This window comes from Marmota flaviventris, chromosome 9, assembly GCF_047511675.1.
Source record: "Marmota flaviventris isolate mMarFla1 chromosome 9, mMarFla1.hap1, whole genome shotgun sequence".
In the NCBI taxonomy this organism is placed as follows: Eukaryota; Metazoa; Chordata; class Mammalia; order Rodentia; family Sciuridae; genus Marmota; species Marmota flaviventris.
The window spans coordinates 71,777,359-71,803,090 of record NC_092506.1 but is presented as its reverse complement, the minus strand read 5'-3'; the positions used below and the strand labels follow the sequence as shown (position 1 = coordinate 71,803,090).

Below are 25,732 nucleotides of genomic sequence, written 5' to 3'. Positions count from 1 at the left end.
AAGTGGATTTTGATACCAGAAAGGCCAATATTAAAATTTCAGTTCTCATTTCCCCTGAACCTCAGTTTCCTAACCTACAGCATAGGGATAGTGATAATAATGCCTCATCAATACGGTTTTCTGGTGATTAAATGCAGATATATCTATCTATATCCTTACACATGTTAATTTTCAACATTTATTATTACCTTTGACATGATCTAATTAGGCCCTTTGAGTGCAGCTTCAGTCACTAAATAGCACTGAAATCTCTGAGATAAGTGGCTCATGAACCATCTAACAAATATCTTTATGATAATCTATCTTTAGAAACTCTTACTATTAATACTATCTAACATTAATCTTGAAATTTAGCTTCTGAAGCAAATTCAAATATATCACCTCTTTGACCTTCAACTTTTATGAAAGGTGTTTACTATCATTTCCATTCTACAGAGGAGGAAAATGAGTCAGAGAGGCTTAGAGGACTTGGCCCAGAATCACACCACCAGGAAGTTGCTGAGCTCTCAAATCATGCAATTGAGAAATAGCTGAACCACCCTTGATCCCAGGTCTTCTGACTCCAAACCTCATATCCTTCTCCCTACACCAAGTATCTCTCAGCATGCACGTGTGTGTGTGTGTGTGTGTATGTGTGTGTGTGTGTGTGTTGTGTGTAATCTTTCTCCAAACCCCGGTTTATCCACAAGATACTTCCCATTGATAATTATGAATATATAACAAAGATCCGGTTGACCCATTCTGTAGATATGTAGGCCAAGTTTATTTTCACCATTCCCAGTGTTTGGGGTTAAGACATGGAATTTTGTTTTGTAAAACCTGCTGGATTGTCTTTTTTCCCCTACTGTTTGATTAGGATTCCACAGGCACAGATTGACATTAAAAAGCTGTTAACTCCAGAGGGCATAGCTAATGAAATGTCCCAAAAGTTGTGCACTTGCCAAAACACTGTATCACATAGGACAGCTCTCGATTAATCATGATGAGAGTATTTCCTCTATCTAAATGAAATCTGTAATTTGGAATGGAGATTAAAGATCCTTTGGGGAATAGAGGGAAAGTTGCTGTGAAAATTCTAGAAACTAGAAAATAAAGATAGATCTGCTCAATATTCATGAAGTCAGATTGGTGATGCAAATAAAGATTGCAATCTCTTATTTTCTAATGACTTGGCTTGTAGCACTCCTCTATCAGTTTTATAGACATTCCCACTCAACATTAAAAGGAATTACAGCAAATTGTGCAATTTTTTTTTAAAGTTTAGCATATCCAAAATGATTTCCTGCCATCTCTGACTAATTTCTTAAGGATTTCCAGTTTATATGATCAGAGATACATAATTGGAAAAAATGCTACAACACACATAATAGACAAACATATATTTATATATATTTTGTATATGTATGATGTCAATAAGTGAATGCTTACTGCATAGGATACAACAAAATTTCATAAGGCATTTTAAAGAGAATAGTTATAAATATTCATTTAAGTTTAATTTTTGCTTCCATGAAAGTAATCAAATTTCTTCAGCAAAATCATTTTATAAATAGATGTTTCAAATTTTAACTTTCATCCAATGTATTAAAAATCTTTACCTCACACAGTGCAAATTTCCATCTCCCGTGTTATATAGAATTTAAGAGGAAGTGAATATAAATTATAGGAATGTTTACTTTATTTAATTATGTGGTAATATAGCAAATAAGCATTTGAGATTGGGACAGTTATGGAAATGTGAAGGATTTTATTTATTCCCCACCAGCAGGCATGTGTCTGTATAGGTCCACATGAAATACTTCTTGAGTTTTTGTCAAATAAGTTAACAGAATCTGCCTCAGAATAGAATATCTGTTATTTAAAATTTTTTCTACTTCTCTTTTTTAGGCCAGCCCTGCTCCTATAATTGTCAACACAGATACTTTGGACACGATTCCTTATGTAAGTAATATTTTTATTAAGACTCTCTTTAAAAACTATGGTATAACTTAATTAGCTGAATTTAAGCTTAAAACAGTATCAGTGTTATCATCCAATCCAGGTAATCTTATGGAATGATGTATCGAATTTTGTTTCATGAATTTTCTTTTGATATTTGTTAAATGTTGGCTTTGTCATGCAAATATTTTACCCTTCAAATTCATGGTTAGCACAAGGGCACATGATGAGAAATAAAAAAAAAATACAGACAATTCAATTCTGTTTAAATAGTTACTTTGATAGGTAGTTCTCTGTAAAGAGATTGAATTGTACATGACAGACATAGACAAACTTCTTTGAATTTCTAACTAAAATAATACTCCAAATCAATTATATGACAGAGCCTAGAATATAAGTGATCAGTAATATTTGATGGATTTTGTTGGGCTTCTAACAAGAATTGGAGAAGTTCTGTGAAGATAGTTAATCTAAGTTAATAAAATCTACGCTTTCACAGAAGCATGGAACTTGGGATAGTAGAATCAGGCAGATCATGAAGCCTGAGAATCTGTAACACAAGCACTATGATGGCCAAAGGTCTTTAGGGTGGAATCTGGTTGGGAAGAGAGATCGGATATGGCAGTGGGCTACAGTGTAGGGAAGGTCTAGCAAGGCTTTGTGTGTAGGCTCTGGCTGGTGGGTGAAGGATAGTGATCAGGAAAGATGGGACAGTCACATATCCCCCACAGACAGTAGGGGTGAAGTAGGGAAGGAGAGCCACGGGGATAATGGACAAGTATAGATTTGTGGCCTTTGACTAAGTGAGTCAAGAATGTGAAGTACTTAGAATAGTAACTGGCACAAAGTAAGTGCTTGGTAAGTATCAGCTATTCCCAGACTTAAAGCCCAACTTCAGATACCTTCAGGCACCAAGCAAATCATAGACACAAATCAAGGAGGAGTAGGATCTATAGGGAATAAAAATCACATGACCCTCTAAAGGGGACAGCTGCCACTTGGGACCCAGTGCTGCCAGATCATCCCATTTTTCAAGAGAAGCTATACATTTAAATTTTTATATAAATGTTTGCAATTTTTAAATACAGGCAACCACTTTTCAAAAGTTCAAACAGTGTATGCCAAACAAAATGTGTCTAGTCCATAAACTTCCTTTGGGGAGTTGTTTACCTCATAAAAACTGGAGGCCCTGAGCAGGTTCTGCCAGCCAGGACTCAGCCACAGGGGAACAGAATGCTAGAATTAGAGTACGAGTTTGGAACTTGATTACAGGAACAAGTGACTAAAACTGGGACATAGGGTCAGGACAGGAATAACAGCAAGCGGACTTAATGCTGAATCACCTGAGTTACCCAGCTAGAGCTTCTTAAATCTTTCTGAACAAGAGTAGTTTGGGCCAGAACAGAAATGGGGTTAAGCACACTGGTAGTAATCGACTGGCCTCAGTGATGAAAAGTTAAGGGCTCTGCAGAAAGAAATAAAGCAACTAATTAAAGGAAACTGGTGTCCCTTATTCTATCTGCCACTCTTCCTAGCTTTATTTATTCATCAAACACATATTGAGTTTACTTAATGCCTAATATTGTTTTAAGGACTTAATAAACATTAACTCGTTTGGTCATTGTAATAATTCTATAAATATATACTATTAATTTCTCTATTTCACAATGTGAAATCAAGTCAAAAAGAGGTTAAATAACTTGCTCAAAGGCTCACAGTAGGAGATAGAGCCAGGAGTGAATGCAGGTAGTTTGGCTACAGAATTTACAGATTTCATTAACACCTATCATGTGGCTACTTATGTTTCTCCTTCATATCTGTGTTTTTACTTTCAGCCTGAGAGCCAGTGTAGTAGATTTGGGGAGACATCTTGTCACAGAGGCTTCAATACCCTTGTCACAGGGGCCCATATATGTATATATTAAGGAATTTCTATTCCAAACTAATGTCTTTATGATAGCCATCAACAAAGCAGGTAAGCTGTGCTTTATAGAAGTAGACTTGGAGCACAGAGGCTTGATTTTGCAAGGAGAAACACTTCCCTGTAGTGTATCTATACTATTTCAAATCTTTATTTGGATTCTTGCGGTTTAACTGTCAGATGCCCCCATGTAGAAACCGTTTATTATCAATCTAAGATCTAAGGATCTTGTGCAGATGTGCTCAATTGGTATGCCAACTAGGTAGCTAGTGAAATCAGCAACATGTAACAAATTATTCAAACTGTTCCCACTCTCCTAAATATCCAACTTTGATTCTTCTCAGAGCTTTTTATTTTTATTTATTTATTTATTTAAAAACCTGCACTTTTTTCACACTCTTCTACTTTGTGTTTCCTTGAGTTAGGTCTTTGGAGAGGTGTGCTGAGCAGCTTGGTATGGGTATGGGGAAAACTATGAGAGTTGTAAGCACACCCTTTCGTCTTTCTGAACACGTATTAATCTATAAGGCAGACATCAGGAGGCCTACCTCAGAGGTTGTTATGAAATCAAATCAAATTTTGTGTATGACATCATACTTTGTTCACTTTTGGCTGAGAACCGCTGGGTATTTATTTATTTTTTTTATTAAAAGTACTTAGAAAGTAATACATGCTAAACCCTGGGAGAATTTTAAATATAAATGCCTTCCTCCACATAGAATAAACATGAATACACCATCTCTCGAGAATGGCAGATTTCACACACAGCCATTACTGTGGATATGCTTAGGTTCTTGGCATAGTCCCCACTCTTCCCTTTTTTCCTGACTCACTGGGTAACCTTGAACAAATCACTGTTCCTTGCACAGTCTATTTTCTATTTTCTCATTCCCCAGTGTTCTATACTTTGTTTTCCTCTTTTCTTTCTCATGTTCTACTTGTTCACATAATTTCAGCTCTATTTAATGAAAAAATGGTTTCAGAGTTCCCCAGGGCATTTTAGTCATGTTGCATAAGAACATTTCCTTCTTAAAAAATATTACCTGAATGACAAATTTAAGCTTATATATGAAAGTTTAGCTCAAAAATAATTTTATTATAAGTAAATGTACTAATTTTGCTGATTAGCAAATTTGATTTTAGATATAAATGGTTCTTATGGAAATGGTTCCTTGGCATATGTGCAAAGGGCAATTGAATAACTAAAGGAAATTTCCAGGGCCAAAGGGAATTTTTATGTAAGTGTCTATTAAAGATACAAAAGATATTTAAAGATTTCTGGGTTTTTTTAGGAAGGTAAATTAAGGGATTTCAGAAACCTGCCATTAATGAAGGGGTCACTGAGGTTCTTATGTATGAATGCCTCAAATAAGCTCAATCTTATGTAAGATCATGATAGTTTAGGGTTGGGTGGGACCTTGCGTGTGGAACAGTCTAGCCTCTCGTACAAAGCACAAGTCTGCTGTGTGAAAGTTAAACTCATCACAAAGAGAAGCAGCAAGATGGGAGGGAGAGAGAAAAAAAAAACATTTTCCCATTTCAGAACTCTTCTGGTTTCTATTTTTCACTCTACCTTTTTATTCTTCCTCGTTATGTGTTGAATATTGTTCTATACCAGATATTGAAAATATTCTTTTCTTAGGGAGTTCAGTGAGTAGAGCCTAATTGTGACCTGTATGTCTGGCTCCCTGAAGGTTGATGTAGTCACATGGTACAAGTTCCCCTCCTGGTGCTCTGCAGTCCACAAACATGTTGATTCATTCCCAACATACTTCTTCCTTTCAGTACACATGGCAGAATATTGAACACTATCCAAGCAAATCTCATTCTTTCAGCTGAAAATAAATTTAATCATAGAGGTGCTAAATTTTTTCTCCAGTTCTCTCTAGTATTCATTTCATTCATTTTCTTACCCATCTTCTGAAAATACACTGTGTAAAGTGATATACTTGAGAATCACTCATTTTAAATCTCATTAAGTAACTGGAGGCTCAATTATTTTAAACCTCTCACATTATAGATAGTTATTCTAGCTCAACTAGTTAATGGTGAAGCTCAGTCTACAGCTGACTGTTATCCCATGTGTGTAACAATGAGTTTTGGTGTGTGATAATCAAGAAATCAGTGGCATAATAGTACTATCATGTATATCTAAAAAGAACAAAGACAAAAGAATTCAGAGGCATATGACAATGAGTATTTATTTCTCCTATACCTGTTTGCCCTTTGGCTAAGGCCAACTGCTTCAGGCTATAAAATACCAGAGTGGCTAGAGTATCTCTGATTCATGCTTCATTCTAGGTTCCATTTCTGGGACAGTGGTAATTGTGGGTATATTTTTTGTATCACTATGGCCAAAGCACAAGGCTCAAGCCCATATGACCCATCATAATTGAAGGCTCTACTGTGTTAAATTCATTCATAGCCATTTGGTCAAAATAAGTCACATTGGAAAGCTCAAAGTAGAGGAAGGAGTGGGCATTTGTTAAACAATAAGCTAATGAACCACATTCAGGCCTTAAGTAAGAGGGCTTAGAATTCGTATATATCTCTTTATTTTTTAAAAATGATACAAACACAAGAATTTTACACTTTAAAAATATTGATAGGTAAATGACACTAAACAAAATGAAAAAGACCTGGTTCAAGTCATATGAGGAGTGAAAATTTTATTTTCAAGGGGTACAAATTATTATGGAAATAAGGGCAGAAGTTCCAGGATCATTGCTTAGAAACCCTGGCAGGAAAGTGAAAGAGAGAGGAGAGTGTAAGTAAAGGGCAAAGAAAGATGAGTTAGATTTAAAGGAATAAGAGAAGGTCCTTAGTAGTATCACATATTGGATTTGGCTGCCAATAGGATCATCTGTACAAAGTTACTTGAAAACAATCCTGATATCGCATGATCATATTAGAGGTGAGATTTGTATAGAGTGCCTTCAAATGTGATCAGTCATTGGATGCCAACAAAGCTATAGTTTTGGGACATAGGACAAGAGAGTGAATTAACAGAAAAATATGGTATGAAAGCAAGGTGGACAATGTCAGTGAAAGTAAGAGAGGAGAGTGAGACAAAATACAGGATGCCATCCATGGGTTGAGGAAAATAGAGAAAGAATTACATTAGCAGTGAGTTTCATCTGGGCGCCATAGAGTGGGCTCCAGGCTAACAGGGGTTGCTAAGCAATGTGTAAATGACACTTCTGATTGATTCCAGCAGTAGAAAGCTGAGGGAAAGAGCTCTCTGAGGAGGAAGTTGCCATTTTCTCTAAGTAAGATGACCAAGCACTTGGCTGTAGTGCTGGACAGTTTGGCATTAATTTCTTTGAGTCACTATATACAATAACAGATCTTTGTGATTTAGGCTACTGTTCATTTTTAATTGGGAAATTTTCTAGAATTACTCGTGATAGGAAAGAAAGTAGAATATATTTATTTATTTGAACCCTGCGGGAAATGATTAATACTGATAAGATGTTTGGGGAAAATTAGTTTTAGCATATTTCTCTTTCAATAGACAGGTTAACTTCTTTTTGTGTTGTTTTTTTTTTCCCCCAGAGACACTGCTAAAACCATATTGTTGATGTTCTTACCTTTTGGGAATATAGTATTATCCAGATATAAAAAATTCTTACCTGCCAGAGAGGAGCTTATTTGGGGATAAAGTATGCCCAGGAGGCAATACAAATTCAGTACTAGAGGCAAAGCTATCAGTATTTGTTCCAGTCTTAAATCTGGCCAATCAAAGTTGACAACTGACATTTTTCAATTGTCAGAATCAGCTGATCCCCTACTCTCTTGTACTTGTCACTTTGCTCTAAAAGGCAAGAGGTGGAGCTGGACAATGCTATCCATATTAACAATGTTAATATGGATACAGATCATCTGGGGACCTTGTGTAGACTGAGTCAGTAGGTCTAGATTGGGGGCTGGAAGTTTGAGTTTCTGATTAAAAAACAAACAAACAAATAAACTTTTGGTGAGGCAGAAACTGCTAGATTTTACACCACACTTGAGTGACCTGAGAATATAAGACAAGTTTTTTTTTTTCTTTCATTCACAACTAGGATCTAAGCCTATGATTGCCAGCTAATACTTACGTGTTTTGGTTAAATCAAATTATCTAACTAAACCGCCATTTCATTTTATATAAAGTGAGAATAATGTTTGCCTTACAGTGATTGTTAGGAATATTCTTTCTAGTATGTAGAAAATACTTAATGACTATTCATCATAAGATTGGGAGTAGAGTGAGGGTATACCTTTGATAAAATAAAACATTCCTCTGACTTAATCTTGAATTGTTGAGCCAGAAATGCAGATGCCAAGGCTAGTTCAGGTAGGATCAATGGCAGTTATGTTGTTCAGTGGTCTCCTGCACATCTACAGCTTGGCTAGTCAGTCTGTGGCCTATGTACTAGCACCAGCAGCACTACCTGGGAGCTTGCAAATAATAGACTCTAAGGTTCTGCCCCAGACCCACTAAGTTGGAAACTGTTTTAAACAAGAGCCTCAGAGATTTGTATGAATATTAAAGTTTGAGAAACATGACTCAATCTGACAGAGAAGCTTCAAGAACAAAGGAAAAATAATCATGAGAAATATTTTTGTAGCTTCTCAAATGCTACTGAAGGTATGGTCTGTGAACTGACAGTATCAGATCTCACAGGAAAGATTATTAGAATTGCAGACTCATCAGCTCCAGCCCAGATCTATAGAATCCTAAACTCTGAGAGTACAGCCAAGGAATCTGGGTCTTTTTAAGCACCTTAGGTAATTCTTATGCACAGTGAAGAGATGCTGCTCTACAATACCTAAGGCACTTTTATAATCTAGTGGGGATCCAAAGCAGCTGTGGCTGCTAAACTGAAGTATAAGTGAGGGTTAGGTAGGAAATAATGCATACAGGAAGGACCAAAGAAAACTCTAGAGGATTACTGAAGAACAATGATAAGACAGTTTGCATTAAACCAAGCCAGTGTCTAATCCTAGTGGTATTTTTATTCAAAAATCACTTGAAACACTCTTAAAAAACATTCTTTCTCATAGTCTAGTGGAGAAAATATATGTTAATAAAAATGTATTATGCATAGTGAAAAGCACATGCTTTAACTCTGTCTGGCTCACTCCTACATATCCTGAAGTTTTCAGTTTAAATAATGTTTCTTCTAGGAGGAGGAGGTTGGAGGTATAGCTGCTGTTGTGTGCTTCCACTGAAGTCCCTAATTCCTTTCCAAAGAATTTTGCAATTGTTTCCTTAATGGTTTATCTTTCTCCCTAGAATTCTATTTTCATAAGAACAGGGAAAAATTTGTTTTATCTTTCCCACCATTGTACCTCTTCACCTCAGCACAATTTTTTGAACTGGTGAAGCGAAGGAAGGAAGGAAGGGAGGGAGGGAGGGAGGGAGGAAGGAAGAAAGGAAGGAAGGGAGGGAGAGAGGGAAGAGGGAGAGAGGAAAAAAAATGGAAAGGAAGGTTGGAAGGAGATGCAAACAAATAAATGTTAGGAGGGAGTAACAAAACATTAAAGTATTTGAAGAAGTCAGAGACATGGAAGAATTTTATCTGGCTCATGCAGAGTAATTAACACATTTCCAAGCAGAGTAGATAAAAAGCTTTTCAAAAAAGAGAGAATTGCATGTGCAAAGGTCAGAAATCTGGAAACTCATGTCCTGGAACACAAGACGGAAGCATAAACATGAGGCTGGGGAGCTAGGGTTGAGTCTGACTGTGGAGGTTTGGACTTTTTCCTGTAGATATTTCTGGAAGTATCACCTCATGTATTTGCAAAATTATTTACATGGTGTTTTTCTTCTTTTTTCACTACTGTGCTTTTAGGACCTGGTCTGCACCTGCTATGTAGTAGGAACCTTGAAATACATGTTAAATAAATAAAGCTAAAAAAAAAAAACAATGGTGATTACCCAAGACCAGTGAACCAAAGGCTTTTTTTTATTTTTTAGTCTTCTCTATATTTTTCTGATCTCTGAAATTTGTTTACCCTGTGCCATTAGTCCACTATACCATTTCCTCCATGCTCATCTTTTGGATCTTATTAAACTGCTACGCCCATCAGGAAACTCATTAGTTTCTCCAGCCAACGTTATGTCTCCTTCCTCCTGATTCCATAATATTTCACTCCAAGAGGTTGTCTGCTTTCTAAGAAAGAGGGTGGACTCTGGGATGTTTTAAATCTACCAGACATTAGCTGGGTAACTTAGGAAATTAACTTTTCTGACCTCTTTTTCTTATCTGTAAGTAGAGATAGAAATAACGATCTTTCTTAGTGTATTATTTAGGATATAGGTTAAGTTACATATAACAAGGACCAAAATAAGAGAGCTTTTACAAGATAGGAATGTATTTTTGCTCACATTTGACAGTCTGTAGGTGAGTTATCCAGAGCCAGAATGTCTATTCTGCTCCATAAGTTCCTAAAGGGAACACATACCTTTTATCTTCTTGCCCTACCACTCTTGGGGATTGCCCTTTTACACACTCCAAGAGTTCTGCTGCCATGATGACATGCCACAGAGCAGCATGGAAGTACAAAGATGGGCATGGTTTGTCCCTTCCTTCGACCTCTGGGAAGTCGTAAACATGATTTCCCCCTCATATCATAAAGGGTAGAACTCAGAGCAAAGCTACTTTTAGCTGTAAGGGAGGCGGAGCCATGTAATATTTACGCTAGTTGTCCTGGCCCAGACAAGAATGTGAGATCCCTTCACTATGGAAGGAAAGGGTAATGAATATTGAGGGACCAACCAGAGTCCTTAGCCACACAGAGTGGTTAGCAGAGTTCCTCAACATGGGAGTTGTCACCCAGGGCATGCTAAAGGTGATACGTGGAGACTGGAAGAAATTAGGACTTCTCTTCGTAGTTTCTCTCCATTTCTACCCTTAGCATTTTATAGGCTTTATAATAAACAATGCACTGTTATAGTTGTATGAGTATACAATTTCTATACAGCCTAGTCCATATGAGATATACATGTTTATAAACATTTTACCAGTAGCAATTCTCAAAAAAACTTTGGAGGTCACGGATTGTAAAATTTAGAGATAATATTTAGAAATTGAATGGCTCATAATGAATGTTCAACAAATGAGAGCCATTATTCCTATAATAACTCTTAAAATTTGCTATTTTTTGTGGGTTTATCAATAGTTCTTACCACTTGATATTGCCAAATAGAATTGTCCTTTGCTTCTCTTTAGACTGTAGGGAACAATTAGTTGAGGCATATATATATATATATATATATATATATATATATATATATGATTTTAATAAAAGTTTAATTTGTCACTGTTACACTCAATGGCATTATTCAAATTTATCTATTTTAACAGGGTAAATTTGAATTTGAAAAGGTAATTTATCAAGTAAAATGTGTGTGTTTTAGCTTGATCTACATAACCAACCAAATAGAGGAATACACAGCCACCCAAGAGTGGGGTGCCTAATTTCTTGACTTAGTTTCTAACTTCATATGCTCGTGTTTATTCATAATAACTCCCTTCAAAGTATGACCCCTTAAAAGTATTTTTACTCTCTCAAATGTATTATTGAAAATAAATGTAGGCAGTCATATATGAGAAAGAAGAAATCATGGCTGAGAACACAAAGAATAAGAAGAGGGACAGAGTTTAAAATAAGGTCAGGAAAAGAAATGAGAACAGAGTAATCAAAATTAATTGCCTAAATTTTTATATTACCTTCCCTCAATTATAAGAGTATAATATTTACATTGAACTAAAAATTTTTTTTAAAAAAATCCCTACTTCAAAAGGGCTATAACATTTCCCTAGGACTTCGGGAGCTGTATGCGACTCTTAGAATAGTTTATAATCTTATCTCTCCCCTTGTTAAATTTTGTTGGGCTTTTAAATCGACTTTTCTACACTTATTTTTCAGGGACTGATTCTTAGGGGATGATATAGCTACTTATTATTTCTGGGAAATCAGACATATATATCTTGTTTTAGTGATTACTCTCCTAGTGTCTTCTATTCCCTACATGTATTATGTCTTAGCCCTAATTTATTTCCCTCCTATTATCATTTAGAAATTTCATGTCTGTCTGAACATTTTTCAGAAAAAGATGAACTTTCATGAGCTTTTCCTTTGGTAAGAAAGCCTGGTTGCTGCTTCACAACCAGCTTTAATGGAAATACATTTTCATTATCCTGATTTCCACCAAGTGCCCCAAATGATGTGTTTGCCTAGGGGTGTTTTATTTTGGAAACTCAGTAACATAAAACCCAAAGAATAGCTATCTAATGAGATGTCACATGAAGAAAAACTAGTCAAGAAATAACAAAGCCAGATAGGTCAAACAACATGCTGAGAGGAACAAATAAACAATAGCCCATCAGAATTACATCTTTAAATTGCAGGGAACTCTTGGTATTTTTGTTTGTGTATTTTTAAGCATATTACTAATACTTTTTGTGATCCCTTGAAGCTGTGGTTCTCAGCCTTAGCTACACATTGTAATTGCTTGGCACTTAGAAAGACTGATGCCTGGATGTAGAAATAAAGTCTTAATGGGTCTGGGCTATAGCCTGGATATAGGCATAGGGATGTTTAAAACCTCACTAGGTGATTCTTTTGTGCATCCAACATTGAAAATCACTGACTTTGAAGTGTAAAATGGAGTTTTCTCTATTTGACTTGGAATTTTAAAATACCAACCACTTGCATCACTTATTGTTTTTAAAAAGAACCTGGTAACTGCAGTGTAGAGTATATTGCTAAAATGTGTTGAAATATTTGGTGTTTATGAGACACTGTGATTCTGTAAATTCCTTCCAGTGGCAAGGGCTGATTGGTTCAGTGAGCTCATTATAGGCAATATGCCAAGCTTGTCCCCTGCTAACTTGATAATGACACAGCCACTGCTAACAAAGCTATTTATGCAAAGCTCATGCCCCCAGGTTCAAATGTGATCAAGTTAAGGAAACACCCCTCCAAGCGTTGTTCTTTCTGACATGCGTCACCATTTAGGATTTGTAATTGGGTTAATTAAAAAGGGAGGCATGACCTGAGCTTGAGCAGTTTGGATCAAGGGCCCAACAGAAGGAAAAAAGAAATTTATAGGCCTGACTGTTGTGGAAAGCTGGTCTAGGGTTGACCTTTAGGTAGGTTATTATGGTAACCTGAGGCTCAATGTAATTAGAAACAGTCAAATGTCAAGACCATGCCCAAGTGACAACCCACCTTGCTGAGCTTTCTGGATGCCTATTACACTTAGTTTAAGAAAGACACTGAGAAAAAGTTTATATAATTCAAGTTGTATTTGGTGACTTTGTTTAATAAATGCCTGTTTTGATGGCAAAATGATCTGACTACTTTAAAATGGAACATTATGTTTTTGTGGCCAGGAGTACAGTCTTGGCATTCAACAGAGCTGGCTCTTGAGTTTGAAAATGAACAATGCCACTTCTTTAGCTGTGTTTTTTAGTCAGCTGTTTTGTTCCTGTGACCAAAAGACTTGACAAGAACATTAAAGGAAAAAAAGTTTATCTGGGGGCTCAGGGTTTCAGAGGTCTCAGTTGACGATGGCCAACTCCTTTGCTCTGGACTGAAGGTGAGACACAGCATCATGGCAAAAGGGTGTGGCAGAGGAAAGAAAGTCAAGACATGGCACCTGGAAACAGGCTTCCTCCCCAGGAACAAATATATACTTCAAGAGCAGGCCCACCTACTCTAACCATACCCTACCTGCCTATAGTTAGTTACTACTCAGTTAACCCATCAAGTGGATTAATTCACCAATGGGGTAAGGTTCTCATAATACAATCACTTTCCCTCTGAATGTTCTTATGTTATCTCACACATGAGCTTTTGGGGGACTCATCATATTTAAATCATAACACTGTGTGAACTCAGGAAATTGACTTCTCTGAGCCTTTGTTTCTTATTTGATAGAATGTGAAAAAGTGCCACGAGCCCATAGTACTATTAAGTGCATGATCTGAGCTATTTCTTTCATGGTTTAGTGAACTGGTACAAAAAACAATAGCTAATAATTATTGAATTATATGGTAGGCAATATTAAAAATTATTTACATATGTTAATCTGTTGAATCCCCATGATAAATCCTAGGAAGTCTATTATTGTTAACTCTATGGGTGAGAAATCATAGGCAAAGAGATTAGTAATTTGCCCCAAGTTCTCACAGCAGACAGTGAGAAGTACACAATAGAACAACATTAAGCTTCCCAGTCTCCCAGTGGTGTAATAAAAGTTAATTTGCTGAGTTACTCACTTAAGAGACTGAGGGAGACACTTCAAAGCAGCTAAGGTCAAACTGGTGTTGTTATGTACCTCATTAATAAAAGGTTGAAGAGCTACAAACGGAGGGACATTTTCCAGATTGTGGTGCACAGAAGACATTTTTGAGCAAACAAAACATGTTACCATGAAAGTTGAAACTCTAGCTGGGGAGAGATCTTAAGAGTACTATCAGCAATGCCAATGTGTCTAATAAATGATAAGTAGGAAATGAGAGTGATCTCAAACAGATGGGGTGAGAGTTTTGGATGTTATTTTATTGAATTCTCAAATATCCATGGAGGAACCAATCATTTTATGGATAAGTAACTAAAAGGTGCTTTGAGATGATGAGGTTTCCAAGTTTATCTCATTAGTTTTTTGGCAAATCATATTTGAAGTCAGATCCTTTCATTCCTCCCAACTAAGTGTATTCTCTTAGTTGGGTCTTTATGGACATTGTTAGGGCTGTTATAGTTCAGACTGCTATAACAGAATACCACAGGTTGGATGGCTTAAATAAGTGAAATATATTTCTCACTGTTCTAGACTAAGAAGTCCAAGATCAGGGTGCCAGAATGGTCTAGATCTGGTGAGGCCTCTCTTCCTAGTGATAAATGGCTGTCTTCTTGCAGGGTCTTCACATAGCAAAAAAAAAAAAAAAAAAAGAATGGGAGGTTCTCTCTCCTCTGTATCTTTTATAAAGAGACAAATCCCATTGTGAAGCTCTACCCTCATGACCTGATTACCTGGTAAAGTCTCTATCTCCATGTAGCATTCCATTGAGAATTAGATTTCCAATAGATGTATTTGGGGAGGATGCAAGCCCTCAGTTCAGAGCAATCTCTGAGTTCCACATAGCTCTCAGGTACTGTGATCCATTCATGTAACAAGCTTGTAAGCACCTTTTGTATGCAGATACTAGTACCTTGTTTTATGCTTTGGTAGCAAGGCAAAGTTCACTGTCAGAGAGCATACATTCTAGTCAGAGTAAATGATAAACAACAGAGAAGATGTACCATCATCAGTGCTGGGAAGAAAATAAAGCAAAGTAACATGGGACCAACGTAGCTGGGCAGGCCCTGGCTCCTTTAGAAGGGGAGCTTGGAGGAGGTCTCCTGGAGGAAATGAGATTTAAGTTGTAATCTGAACACAAAAAATGCCAACCAAGCAAAAATAGTGTCACAGTTTTAGTGTCACAGTTTTTCCTTCCCATTTTTTCCCCTACTTGTTCCACAACTCATCTTTCATTTGCATGGTTGTGCTTGTTTATTTCTCCATTTCTCCTCTTACTCAATTCCGTGGTGAGGTGAATGACCTCACCATCAACCCATTCATCAAAAGCTGCCTTATAGTCTTGAGAGTTGTCCTGATTTTCTTCTGCTAAGACTCCTGCATCTCTGCGCTCATTCATTCTTACCTCTGATGCTTGTTCAATCTCCTTTGTCTGTGTTCCATCTTCTTGTTCATTGTAGAGACCCTTCATCCAAGCCTCTTAATCTCCTGGAGCCCTGCTGTTGTCACTGAAATGGTTCTATTTTGCTTTATTTTTTTTTTCTTTTAGTCTGCAAATCTCTCTATTATTATTCATAGAAACTTGTTATGTCCTAACACTTAAATATCTAAAAACCCTCAGTTCTCTGCATAAACTGTACCCCAATGTGATATCAAAGGCTTTTACAGGTGCTGTGGTGCCTTCCCTTCTTCCTCCAGCCCTCCTCACAACACTCCTCACAACACTCCCTGCACATCCACCACATAGTACTACCAGTTTCCTGGGCATGCTGCAAAAGTGATGATCTTGAACATACTAGTTCTTCTTTGATGCTTTATCTTTTCTACCTAATGATCTCCTACCTATTCTTTAGTAACTACCTCGAAATCCATCCTCCTTGAGCCCTTTCTACATTTCTGAGTGTGGCAAAATCTGTGGGAAAATTTGATTTTTTTTCCTCATACACAATGAAGTTTAAACCTAGACAACCCAGGACTGACATGGTGCTCCATAATTTAAAAAGCCTAGAATCATTCTACCTTAGCTTTTCTAACATTCCAGCATCAGGCTTCTTATTTCTAGGTTTCCTCATGGTTCAAAGGGCTACTATAGCTCTAACCAGCACATCATATCCCAGGCAATAAGGGATGTTAACATTATACTCCCTCATTTAAGAATACTTGCAGAGTCAATTTATTGACCAAAGACAGTGATATGGTCATACCAAGCTGAGAGAGGGTACAGTTTTTAACTTTTTAGTTGGGTGAGAGTTTCTAAGGAGAAAAAGAGAATAGTTATCCAGAGGTAGTTAACACTTTTTGCTAAGTCACTCTCTGTATGATTATTATTAATACCCCTTATAAGTACGTTTATTCCTTCAGATTTTATCTTTCAAGTTCTCATCTTCCCACTCCAACTGATACCAGCTGGAGATGCTCACATTATCTTCTATGATCTGGATCTTGCCCTTGTCTCACTATTTATCCTCCTTCTCAGTGCACATCCTACCTAAGGTTTCCTCTTCATTTCACTCTTTTACACTCCTGTGAGATTGCTTAAATTTTTCCTTTAACTGGATGATCTAACCCATCCCTATCTCTGCTCTGTGAACTCTCTCCTTAGCCACTGACCTACCCATATGGAGTTAGTCTCATATTCAGTTCTTTGCTCACATATCTGCCCTTCAACTAGACCCTGAACTTTTTGAATACACAGACACACAGACTATGTTTTATTCATTTCTACATACCTAACACCTGGAGCACAATTAGAAAAGAAGTCACAGGTATTCATTGCATTTTAAAATAATTCAATGAAATGTGCAACTAAGGTATATTGCAAACATTTATTTATTACTTATATGTCATATATCAAAGAGCATTCTAGATGCTGAGATGCAATTTTTATGACTAAAATATTCATTGCCCCTCCCTCACCGAATATAAATTCCCATTAAGTGAGAGAGACAATAAACAAACAATAATTATGGTTTTGTAATTAAGTAATAAAAGACATGGAACACTACCCATAGTATCCTGGGGCCACTCACTGGATACATCTCTGTTATTTTGTAGACATATTTAGTTCTTATTAGTGTTACATGTCTCATGAAATAGTGGATGAAGTGTGTCCTTATCTCCTGACAGATTTATGCTTCTGAATGTGGCTGCCTCCAAGAAAATTGTCAATCAACTTCTTATTTAAGTTTATTCACTTCAAAAATTATAACTTGCCAAGCTTCAGATGTGGAAATTTATGTGATTATTGACATTAATGGCTTAAGATAGATTTTTGTAGTGAATAAATATGATTAAAATGGTGGGACATTCATTTCTGTTTTTTCGCTGAATACATATAATGAGAAAAATTCACTTTTTCATAAAAATCATTTATATTGTTGAGTGCTTCTCAGTACTGGATGCTGTTTTCCATACTTTACATATGGTAGTCAATTCAATCCTCACAGCAACTATTATATTTAGGTATTGACCTTATCCTCATTTTATAGGTTAAAAAAGTAAAAAAGTAAGTGAATACAAGGAAAATTTAAATAATGTGTTCAAGGACACATAACTAGAAGAGGGGCCAACACTCAGACCCTAGCAGGGACTCTTCTCTAAAGTCTTGCCACCAGAAGGGAATCCTCAGCCATGAAGCATCAGTGTCACTTGGGAGCAGGTTAGCCATGCAGGATCTCAAGCCCACCCCAGACCTACTGAATCTGAACCTGCATTTTAGCAGGACCCAGGGTATTCCAATGCAGATGCAAAGTGGAGAAGCACTGCTTTAGTCACTGTACTAAATGTCCTAGAGCAACTTATATGCATGGATGCTTGTGGCTTTTCCTTTTTCTCTGGGCCAGTCAGGCACTTGTGTCTTCCTGTTGCCTTGGGAATGTGATGTGTGAAATGCTCCTGGCCATGCAAGTGCTCCCTCAGAAGATCTTCTTCTCATTTCTTATATTCTATATCCCAGTGCTCCCTGCATTCTGGGAATCAGACTACTTGTTGGGATTTAATTAAAATATTAGTCAAATTATTGACAACATTGACCTCCATCCCCATGAACCGCCTGGGTTATATGGATTGAGAGGAATATGATATCTTTTCATCATTAAAGGTGGTTAGAATGTGATATTGTGCTGCAGTCTGGCTGGGCACAAAATCACAAGCCACTCAAGCAGGAACAAACTTTATTTCCAAAACTCCCATGAACATCATGCATGTGGCCTTCTCCCTGGACACACCACACCAACCAGAAATCCCTCCTCCGGAAATCCCTCCTACCACACTTCCCCAACCAATGGGAACTCTCCAGGAGTCCTGTGAGAGTTCCAAAGTAGCAGGGAGGACAGCAGGGGTCTAATATCCAATTGAATGCACATCTTAACATAATCATTATCATCTCAATGGCTTGCTGGTGTCACCTTTCAACCAAAAATGCCATGCGTCATTCCTACTTGGCTATGGCTCTTAGCAATATTGGAAAAAATTTGGAAGCAGAGGTTAAATGTCAAAACAAAAGGAACATTTTAAATCCTCCATTGATTTTCTTTCTCTTATGTTTGCTCTTTTTTATTACAGGGATACCTGCCAGCATCATTTTCTCCTTTCTCTGGTTTATAACTTTTCCATTAAAAAGTAATTTGAAAGACAGTATGGCCAGAGAGTTTTATCTGTACCTTTTTTTATAGCACTTTATCATGTTGTCTCACAGTTATTTGAGTGCTTACCAGGGTGTAATTACAATCCTCAGCATCTATAGAGTACATATGATATAGCAGGAACTGTGCCAAGCAGTTTTTTTCCTTAGATAATTTATTTGATCCTCACCAAAACATTGTAATGGAGTTATAATTATGATCCTCATTTAACACACAAAATAGTGAGGCTCAGGAAGGTTGAAAATACACCCAAGCTTCGCTGGTTATAAGGTGGAGATGAGCTGGAGTTGAAACTAGACAACATGATACCAGAACTGGTTTTGCCAGTGCACTGTATTACTTGGCCTGGCTAAGATTTCATTACGAATAATGGTCAGAAATGCACAAAAATAGTGGTAGGCTTTTTAAAACGTGTTTTTTTCCCTCCAGATTTTGAAAGACAGTTATTACATTACTTGTGTTTCTGGATTTTAATTTGGGTCTCACAAAATTCTACTTTGTTAAATGATAATGTTCAAAAAACCCATTTTTTTTCCTCATGTATCATATTGGTTTACATTGCATCAGAATGTACAGCCTTGATTTAGAAATATGTGGGTGTCTTTCTTGAAGATCACTTGGCCTAAACTCTAAGAACCACATATAAATTAGCAGTACATAGTTACAAGTAAAACTCTGATTAAAGTCTGATTCCCTATAGGTAATGACTAACAATTAGCAGTTGCCAACCAACACCAATTGGTTGAGTGCTGGTGAGGTGCAGGATGAATATGTTAAGGGTTAATGAGCTGAAAACAGTCTCTCAATCTCTTTGAACCATAAGTCTATGACCAAAGTAATTGAAACAGCCATGATTGAATCTGACTAAAATAGGAATGTAGGAGATCTATAAAGTTCAGTAGAGGCTAGAGTTTGGTGAGGAGAAGAGGGATATGAGAATATGATATGAGGGATATGAGAAGAGGGATATGAGGGGCATGAGAAGATAAGAAAGTCTGTTGTGTCAGTAAAGCAACCAGAAGATGGGTCATGTACTTATAGGAAACCAATCATGAAATTGTCATCCCAATTTAATCTAAACCGACGCAAGATTTTTACAGACTTCTCATAGATGATTCCAAGCCTTGGAGTTCAGATTTTATGTATAAGAAGCTAAAATTTACTCATTTAACATACGTTGATTTTTTTTTTTAGATCATCATCTTTCCTTGACACAGAGCTGTCTATTGGGAATACTATGGTATATGAGATGGCTTTTGCCCACAAAAGATTTATTGTTTACTAAGAAACTAAACTATTGTGAACAACTAACTATGTTCTTATAAGTCTTGGGATAAAAGGATATCAATAGCTCAAACATGGATGCAAGTTTGGGATTACAAACATGAAAATGTCCAGTTCTCTGCAGTTTCTCCTTATGTACCCTTCATAATCTCCTTCAGTTCCTGGCTTCTTCACTATGTGTTTCTATGTCTCTCTCCCTAATCCTTATTCTCTCTTATCACATAGAATTTATTTTTCCTAGCATTCCTGAATTTTCCCAAGTTCATGCTTTTATACTTATTCTCTATGACTGTAATATCTTTTTGCTTCCTCTCCATCTGATAAAATTTAATTCATCTTTAAAACAGAGCTCCCTGAAATTCTAGCTCTTTAGTAAAGCCTTGCCCCTCTTCTTGCTAAGTAACCCCTCCTTCTTGTTCTGAGGTGCTTTAAACGTGATTCACATACAAATTTGGTTAAGCATCCTTCCATGAAGCAAAGACTGTTTTCATAGTTGCCTCGGGTTTAATGCATAACTTATCAGTACATTGGATTTATAGTAAATTTTTTAGTTTTTATTTTTTAATTGTTTTTTAGTTGTAGATGGACACACAATATCTTTATTTATTTTTATATGGTGCTGAGAATCAAATCCAGTGCCTCATACATGCGAGGTAAGTGCTTTACCACTGAGCTATAGCCCCAGTACAGTTTTTATTTTTTATTACAAATAAAAAGATTAAATACATTGATATATCTTTCCTGAATATATTATTTGCCTATAATACAAAATCTAATTATTCATAGTATTACATGTATACTGTTAGAAGGGTTATTTATAATGGATCCTCCATTGGCCTATTTGAGACTTAAAGTCTCATTTGAATAGGAAGTCTCTTTGACTTACTTTAACACTGTTCAGGATTTAGGTGACATTTGATCCTTGATTTAGGATTTGTGAGGCCCATCCCATGTCAGTGAATTTATTTTCTTAAAATGTCACACCTGTTTTCAGGGGGTACCTCTTCTAGGTAGCTGAATGGTATGTGAATGCTCAGATATACTGGCAGGCAGCTCTCAAGAGATGGATTACTAGAGAAACTATAATGAACAGATGAAAACCAAGAAGTAAAAAAATTAAATGTAACCCCTAGTCATTTAAATAAACAAAAGTATTTCTGTTAGGCACTTAAAAACATATTAGTATCCTAGTTACAAAATTTAATGGAAATCTAACAAAATTATAAATAAAATTAAATAGTTGACTATCCAAAGAAAGTGTTTATATTGAATATTTAATAAATATAGTTTTATGTGCCTTCTCTATGTAAAGGAGTGTAATTAATGCTGTGTTAAACATATAAATGAAAAACTAAAGACTTTGTCTTCCAAGGAGCCACAGTGTATGAAAGGATATAGTAGGGAGGAATGAGGGTTTCAGTATCTCATCTCTATTTTTCTACCCACCATGGCACAGCTCACAGCAAAGGGTTCACTGAAGGACAGAAATCATGTTCTAATGCAGTGATTAATACTAGACTATCTTGTAGAACAATAGGCAGATCAGTTGGGACACTTAAAATTCCCAACATTAGGGTGTTCTGGGCTTGGGAATGATTATCATCTCCAGTCCTCAGAACAGAACTCAAATTTGTGAAACAGAGACCTACTTTCTAAATCTAGCTCTTTAAGTTGCCTTAAATAGGCTAATGATCCCTGCGTTATAGTTTGTATGTGTCTCATGTGCATGTGTGTGGGGCTGTGTGTTTATGATAATGGATAAGGAACATATCACAACTTCTTGAGTGGTTTCTAAATATTATTATTAATAATTAATCTATTTGTTTCAGAAATACTTGGTGAGGGCATTTATTATGTGCCAGACCTTAAATGATATACTGATACAAAGAGGAGAAATGAGATATGGCCCATGTCTTCAAGGAGGTCTTGCATGTGTAAATTATAAAGATAAGTAAGAGACAAATGTAACTTTATATGATAACTATAAAGAGGGAATAAAAAGTACAGTGAGTCACAAGCAAGGGAGTAATTAATATTCTTTGAAAGTTTAGGAACAGAAATTTCTCTTTTTGAACTAAATTTTTAAGGGTAGGAAGAAATTCCCAATGGATATCCATTTACATATTTCCATTAAAAGAAGGGCAACCCATGGGAAAATAACATTTAGATATAAAGGCAGGCTCAGAAATGAAAAGACTTATCATATTTAGTAAACTAATTTGTTTATTTGTTTATTTGGTATAGAAGGACTAGATCTGTAAGATAGGAAGAGTGAAAGATGGTGCACACCAGGTAACTGTTACTGTAGCACTATAGCATTTGGTATAGTAGGTAAGAGCATTGGTTAAAGTCAGACTTCTGGGGCTCTATAATATATGTGCCCTTATGTAGGGCCTAGCTTCATCATCTATAAGATGGGGGTAATAATAACTATATTTGTGAGTCAGTTTTTCATTGCAGTGACAAAATACCTGAGGAAAACAACTCAACAATCTACTTAACAGAGATTTCAGTATATGATCAGTTTACACCATTGCTCGAGGCCTGAGGTAGGGCAGAACATCATCACAGAAGGACATGGCACAGAAAAATTTCTTACCTCATAGCAGTCAGGAAGAGAGAGAAAGAAAAAGATCTCAAGAGGCCGTGGTTAAGATATACTATTCCAGGGCACATTCCCAGTGATCTACTACCTGCAACAGGACCCCACCTCCCATAGTTTTCATTGTGTCACAGTACTCCTTTCAATTATGAACCCATCAATGGATTAATCCATTGGTGAGATCAGAGACCCCTGATCCATTTGGTAAGACAGAAGCCACACTTCTGAACATTGCTGTACTAGGGCCAAACTTTTAACCCCTAAGCCTTTTCAGAATATTTCAGATTTAAAGTATAACAAGTATCTCTCTCAAAGTGTTGTTTGAGGACATCAGTTAATATGTTCGAAGAACTGAGAAAAGAGCCTGGCATATATTAATGACTATATGGGCTAATTGGCATTATCATCTTGATTTTTCCCTAGTTTATTCCCAGAAAATGATTCATACAGTTGAATGTTTATTTATCTTTCATTCTGACTTTCTGATTTATTATTTTATTTAATAATTCACCAAAAATGCAAAGAAGACAATGAAAAGAGCTAACATCCTCCTAAAAAATTGAGTTGTCAGATTTGGTCAGAAAGATGCAGTCTAGGATTGACTGAATTCATCTGGGTTGGCCAACTCCTAGCTGGATACCCTTCTTTCTGATCCACATTCCTCCTAGTGACAGCATTATGCATGGTCTCAAGTGGCTGTAAGTGGCCACTCACATACTACAACTTCTCACATACCTCAAAGCTGTCTACTATAACCTTCCACAAAATCTTCATAATATTTCTATAAAGATAAAGCCAATTTTGTCTAGGGAGCCACGGAGATATACAAGTGAGAGGAGGTGGAGGAGGGAATAAATGGGTTTTACATGGGTAGGGAAATCCCTCCAACCTTTCTCTCTTCTATGCCAAGAACATAATGATCTAAATCCCTATCCCTTGTGTAAGAAGGTAGGCTTCCCTCATCTGGCCTCCTGTGTAGAATAGAGCATATGACAGGGAAGGGTTGGAAGAGAGGTTGGGGTCTCTATATTTATGCATGGGAAAAGGTTTTCAGTTTTTTTTCAATTCACGTCCTTGAGAAATCCCATGTGTTTCCCAAGCCTGGGGCAGGAATAGGAGACCCTGGCCCACCCACAAGTAAGAGGATATTGATCATCACTATATACAGGATAATAAAACGTGGATATCAAGGGCTAGAAAACACAATTAAATATTTTAAGATATGTTGAATTCCTAGAAAAATCTACTGTTGAGAATTCTCCACCTAGGAAAAGCACAGTATTCTAAGCTATATTTAGTCTCGGTCAATTTCTTATCTAGGGCAAAGGCATTTTACTCAATTCCATGGTGCTTCCTGGTCTGACCGTCATGGAATCCCTCCCAACTGTCTAGTAGTATGTCCTATTTTTAGAGAGTCCTGCACAATAAAATCCGACAAATCCTGTTTGTCGTCTCTCTCAGTATTGAATTATTCCTTCCTTATGTTAATATTATTTGAAAGCTGAACAATAATAGATTCTACAAAACTCTGGCCTTTCCAGAAACCTAGCCCAGCTGTTTTCACTCCACACCAGAGAAATGTTTAACGGCCAGGAGACATGCTGCAGGTTCCCATTACACAGCAGACATGATGAGTTTCACAAAATATACCCAAATACCAAACTCATTTACATTTTCATTATGCCACACATTAGCTGAGGATTTTATCACCTTTTCCGTTCATTTGCAATTGCACCAAATTGGTGATCTGCTGTTAGTATCTTTCCCATTAATGGGAATTAGTACGGATTCTTTAATAGTTATTTAATTGGTTTTAAACTTATGTTTCTGCATTCATCATTAAGCTCTAGCGTGAATTCTGTTAAGCTGATCCAAGTTGGGTAAGTGGAAGCCACAGGATACGATTAACCATGTCCACTGATCTCCTGGATTAGCCTCAGGGTCTCAGGCTACCTGCATGCAATATGCCAATGCTCATCTTCCAAAAAGCACTGTGGTGAGATTGTGTGGTATATGTGAAAAGTATTTTGTAAAATTTAATGAACAGGAAAGATGTTAGAAAACGTTATTGTTATTGTCCAGCATCTAAGGAAGAGAAATTTGGTGTTTTAAAGGCAATTGCTCTCAATCATATCCTTCTTGTGATTTGAATCATTGTTGAATTCTGAGTTATAGTTATAGGTATAATATAACAAAATTTAAAAAAAATAAAAAGATACTAATAATATAATAGCTCTATAAAATATTCTCAAGAAGTATATAAAAATAACAACTTTTATTTTGGGCCAGGGATTTAATGCAGAAGTGCTTTACCACTGAGCTACATCCACACACACACCGTTTTTTTTAAATTTTTTGAGACAGGGAATTACTAAGTTGCCTAGGGAGGGCCTCACTAAATTGCTAAAGCTGGACTTGAGCTTGTGATTCCACTGTTTCAGCTTCCCAAATTGCTGGGATTACAGGCATGCACAACTGTACCTGGAAAAATACCAACACTTAAAAAATATTTGAAATACACTACAATCTTAATATTAGCATACTATTAATATGATAATGTAACAATTTGTTACCATTAGTTTTCTAGACATTTGTTTGGTATTAACAAAATATCATCTGTTAAGTGTTTAGAAGATATTAAAAATCACTGAGCATTTACACATATTATTTATAATTTTTCAATTTTAATAGTATTCAAAGACCATTTTTTTTCTATCATTCATTTCCTCTGCAAGCATTTCCTCTTTCTAACATAGGCAAATGTGGTTCTAGTCAACTGGGGATAAAAGTAGGTGAAGGGAGAGTCTCTGCCTTCAAATGACCGCGATGACCCAAATTCCCTTAAAAAAATGTTATCTGATATTACTTAGAAAAGGTAAAAGAAATATTCTTGGCAATAACAGGGTCTGACCTAAAAAAATAATTTTTGCAAAAGAGTATAGGGCAGGAGTATCTGACTGTATTGCTATAGTTAGGAAACTTTCGGTAGAAAATAGTCTGCAGGAAATAAAGCATCTTTGCTCTTCAGCATTTTATATAATGCATTAATT

The 25,732-nt window shown here is 36.4% G+C and overlaps 1 protein-coding gene across 11 annotated transcripts in view; it reads left to right on the top strand.

Moving 5' to 3' along the window:
- Nucleotides 1–25,732, top strand: part of Dlg2 (discs large MAGUK scaffold protein 2) — a 2,015,095-nt gene that overhangs the window by 1,295,143 nt on the left and 694,220 nt on the right. For 10 of the 11 annotated variants that reach the window (XM_071616557.1, XM_027942606.2, XM_034636731.2 and 7 more), the window contains one exon: nucleotides 1,888–1,941. The exons of the other annotated variant lie outside the window; for it this stretch is intronic. In XM_071616557.1, the coding sequence (XP_071472658.1) occupies nucleotides 1,888–1,941 (54 nt within the window). The remainder of the gene's footprint in view (nucleotides 1–1,887; nucleotides 1,942–25,732) is intronic. 11 annotated transcript variants of the gene reach the window in all.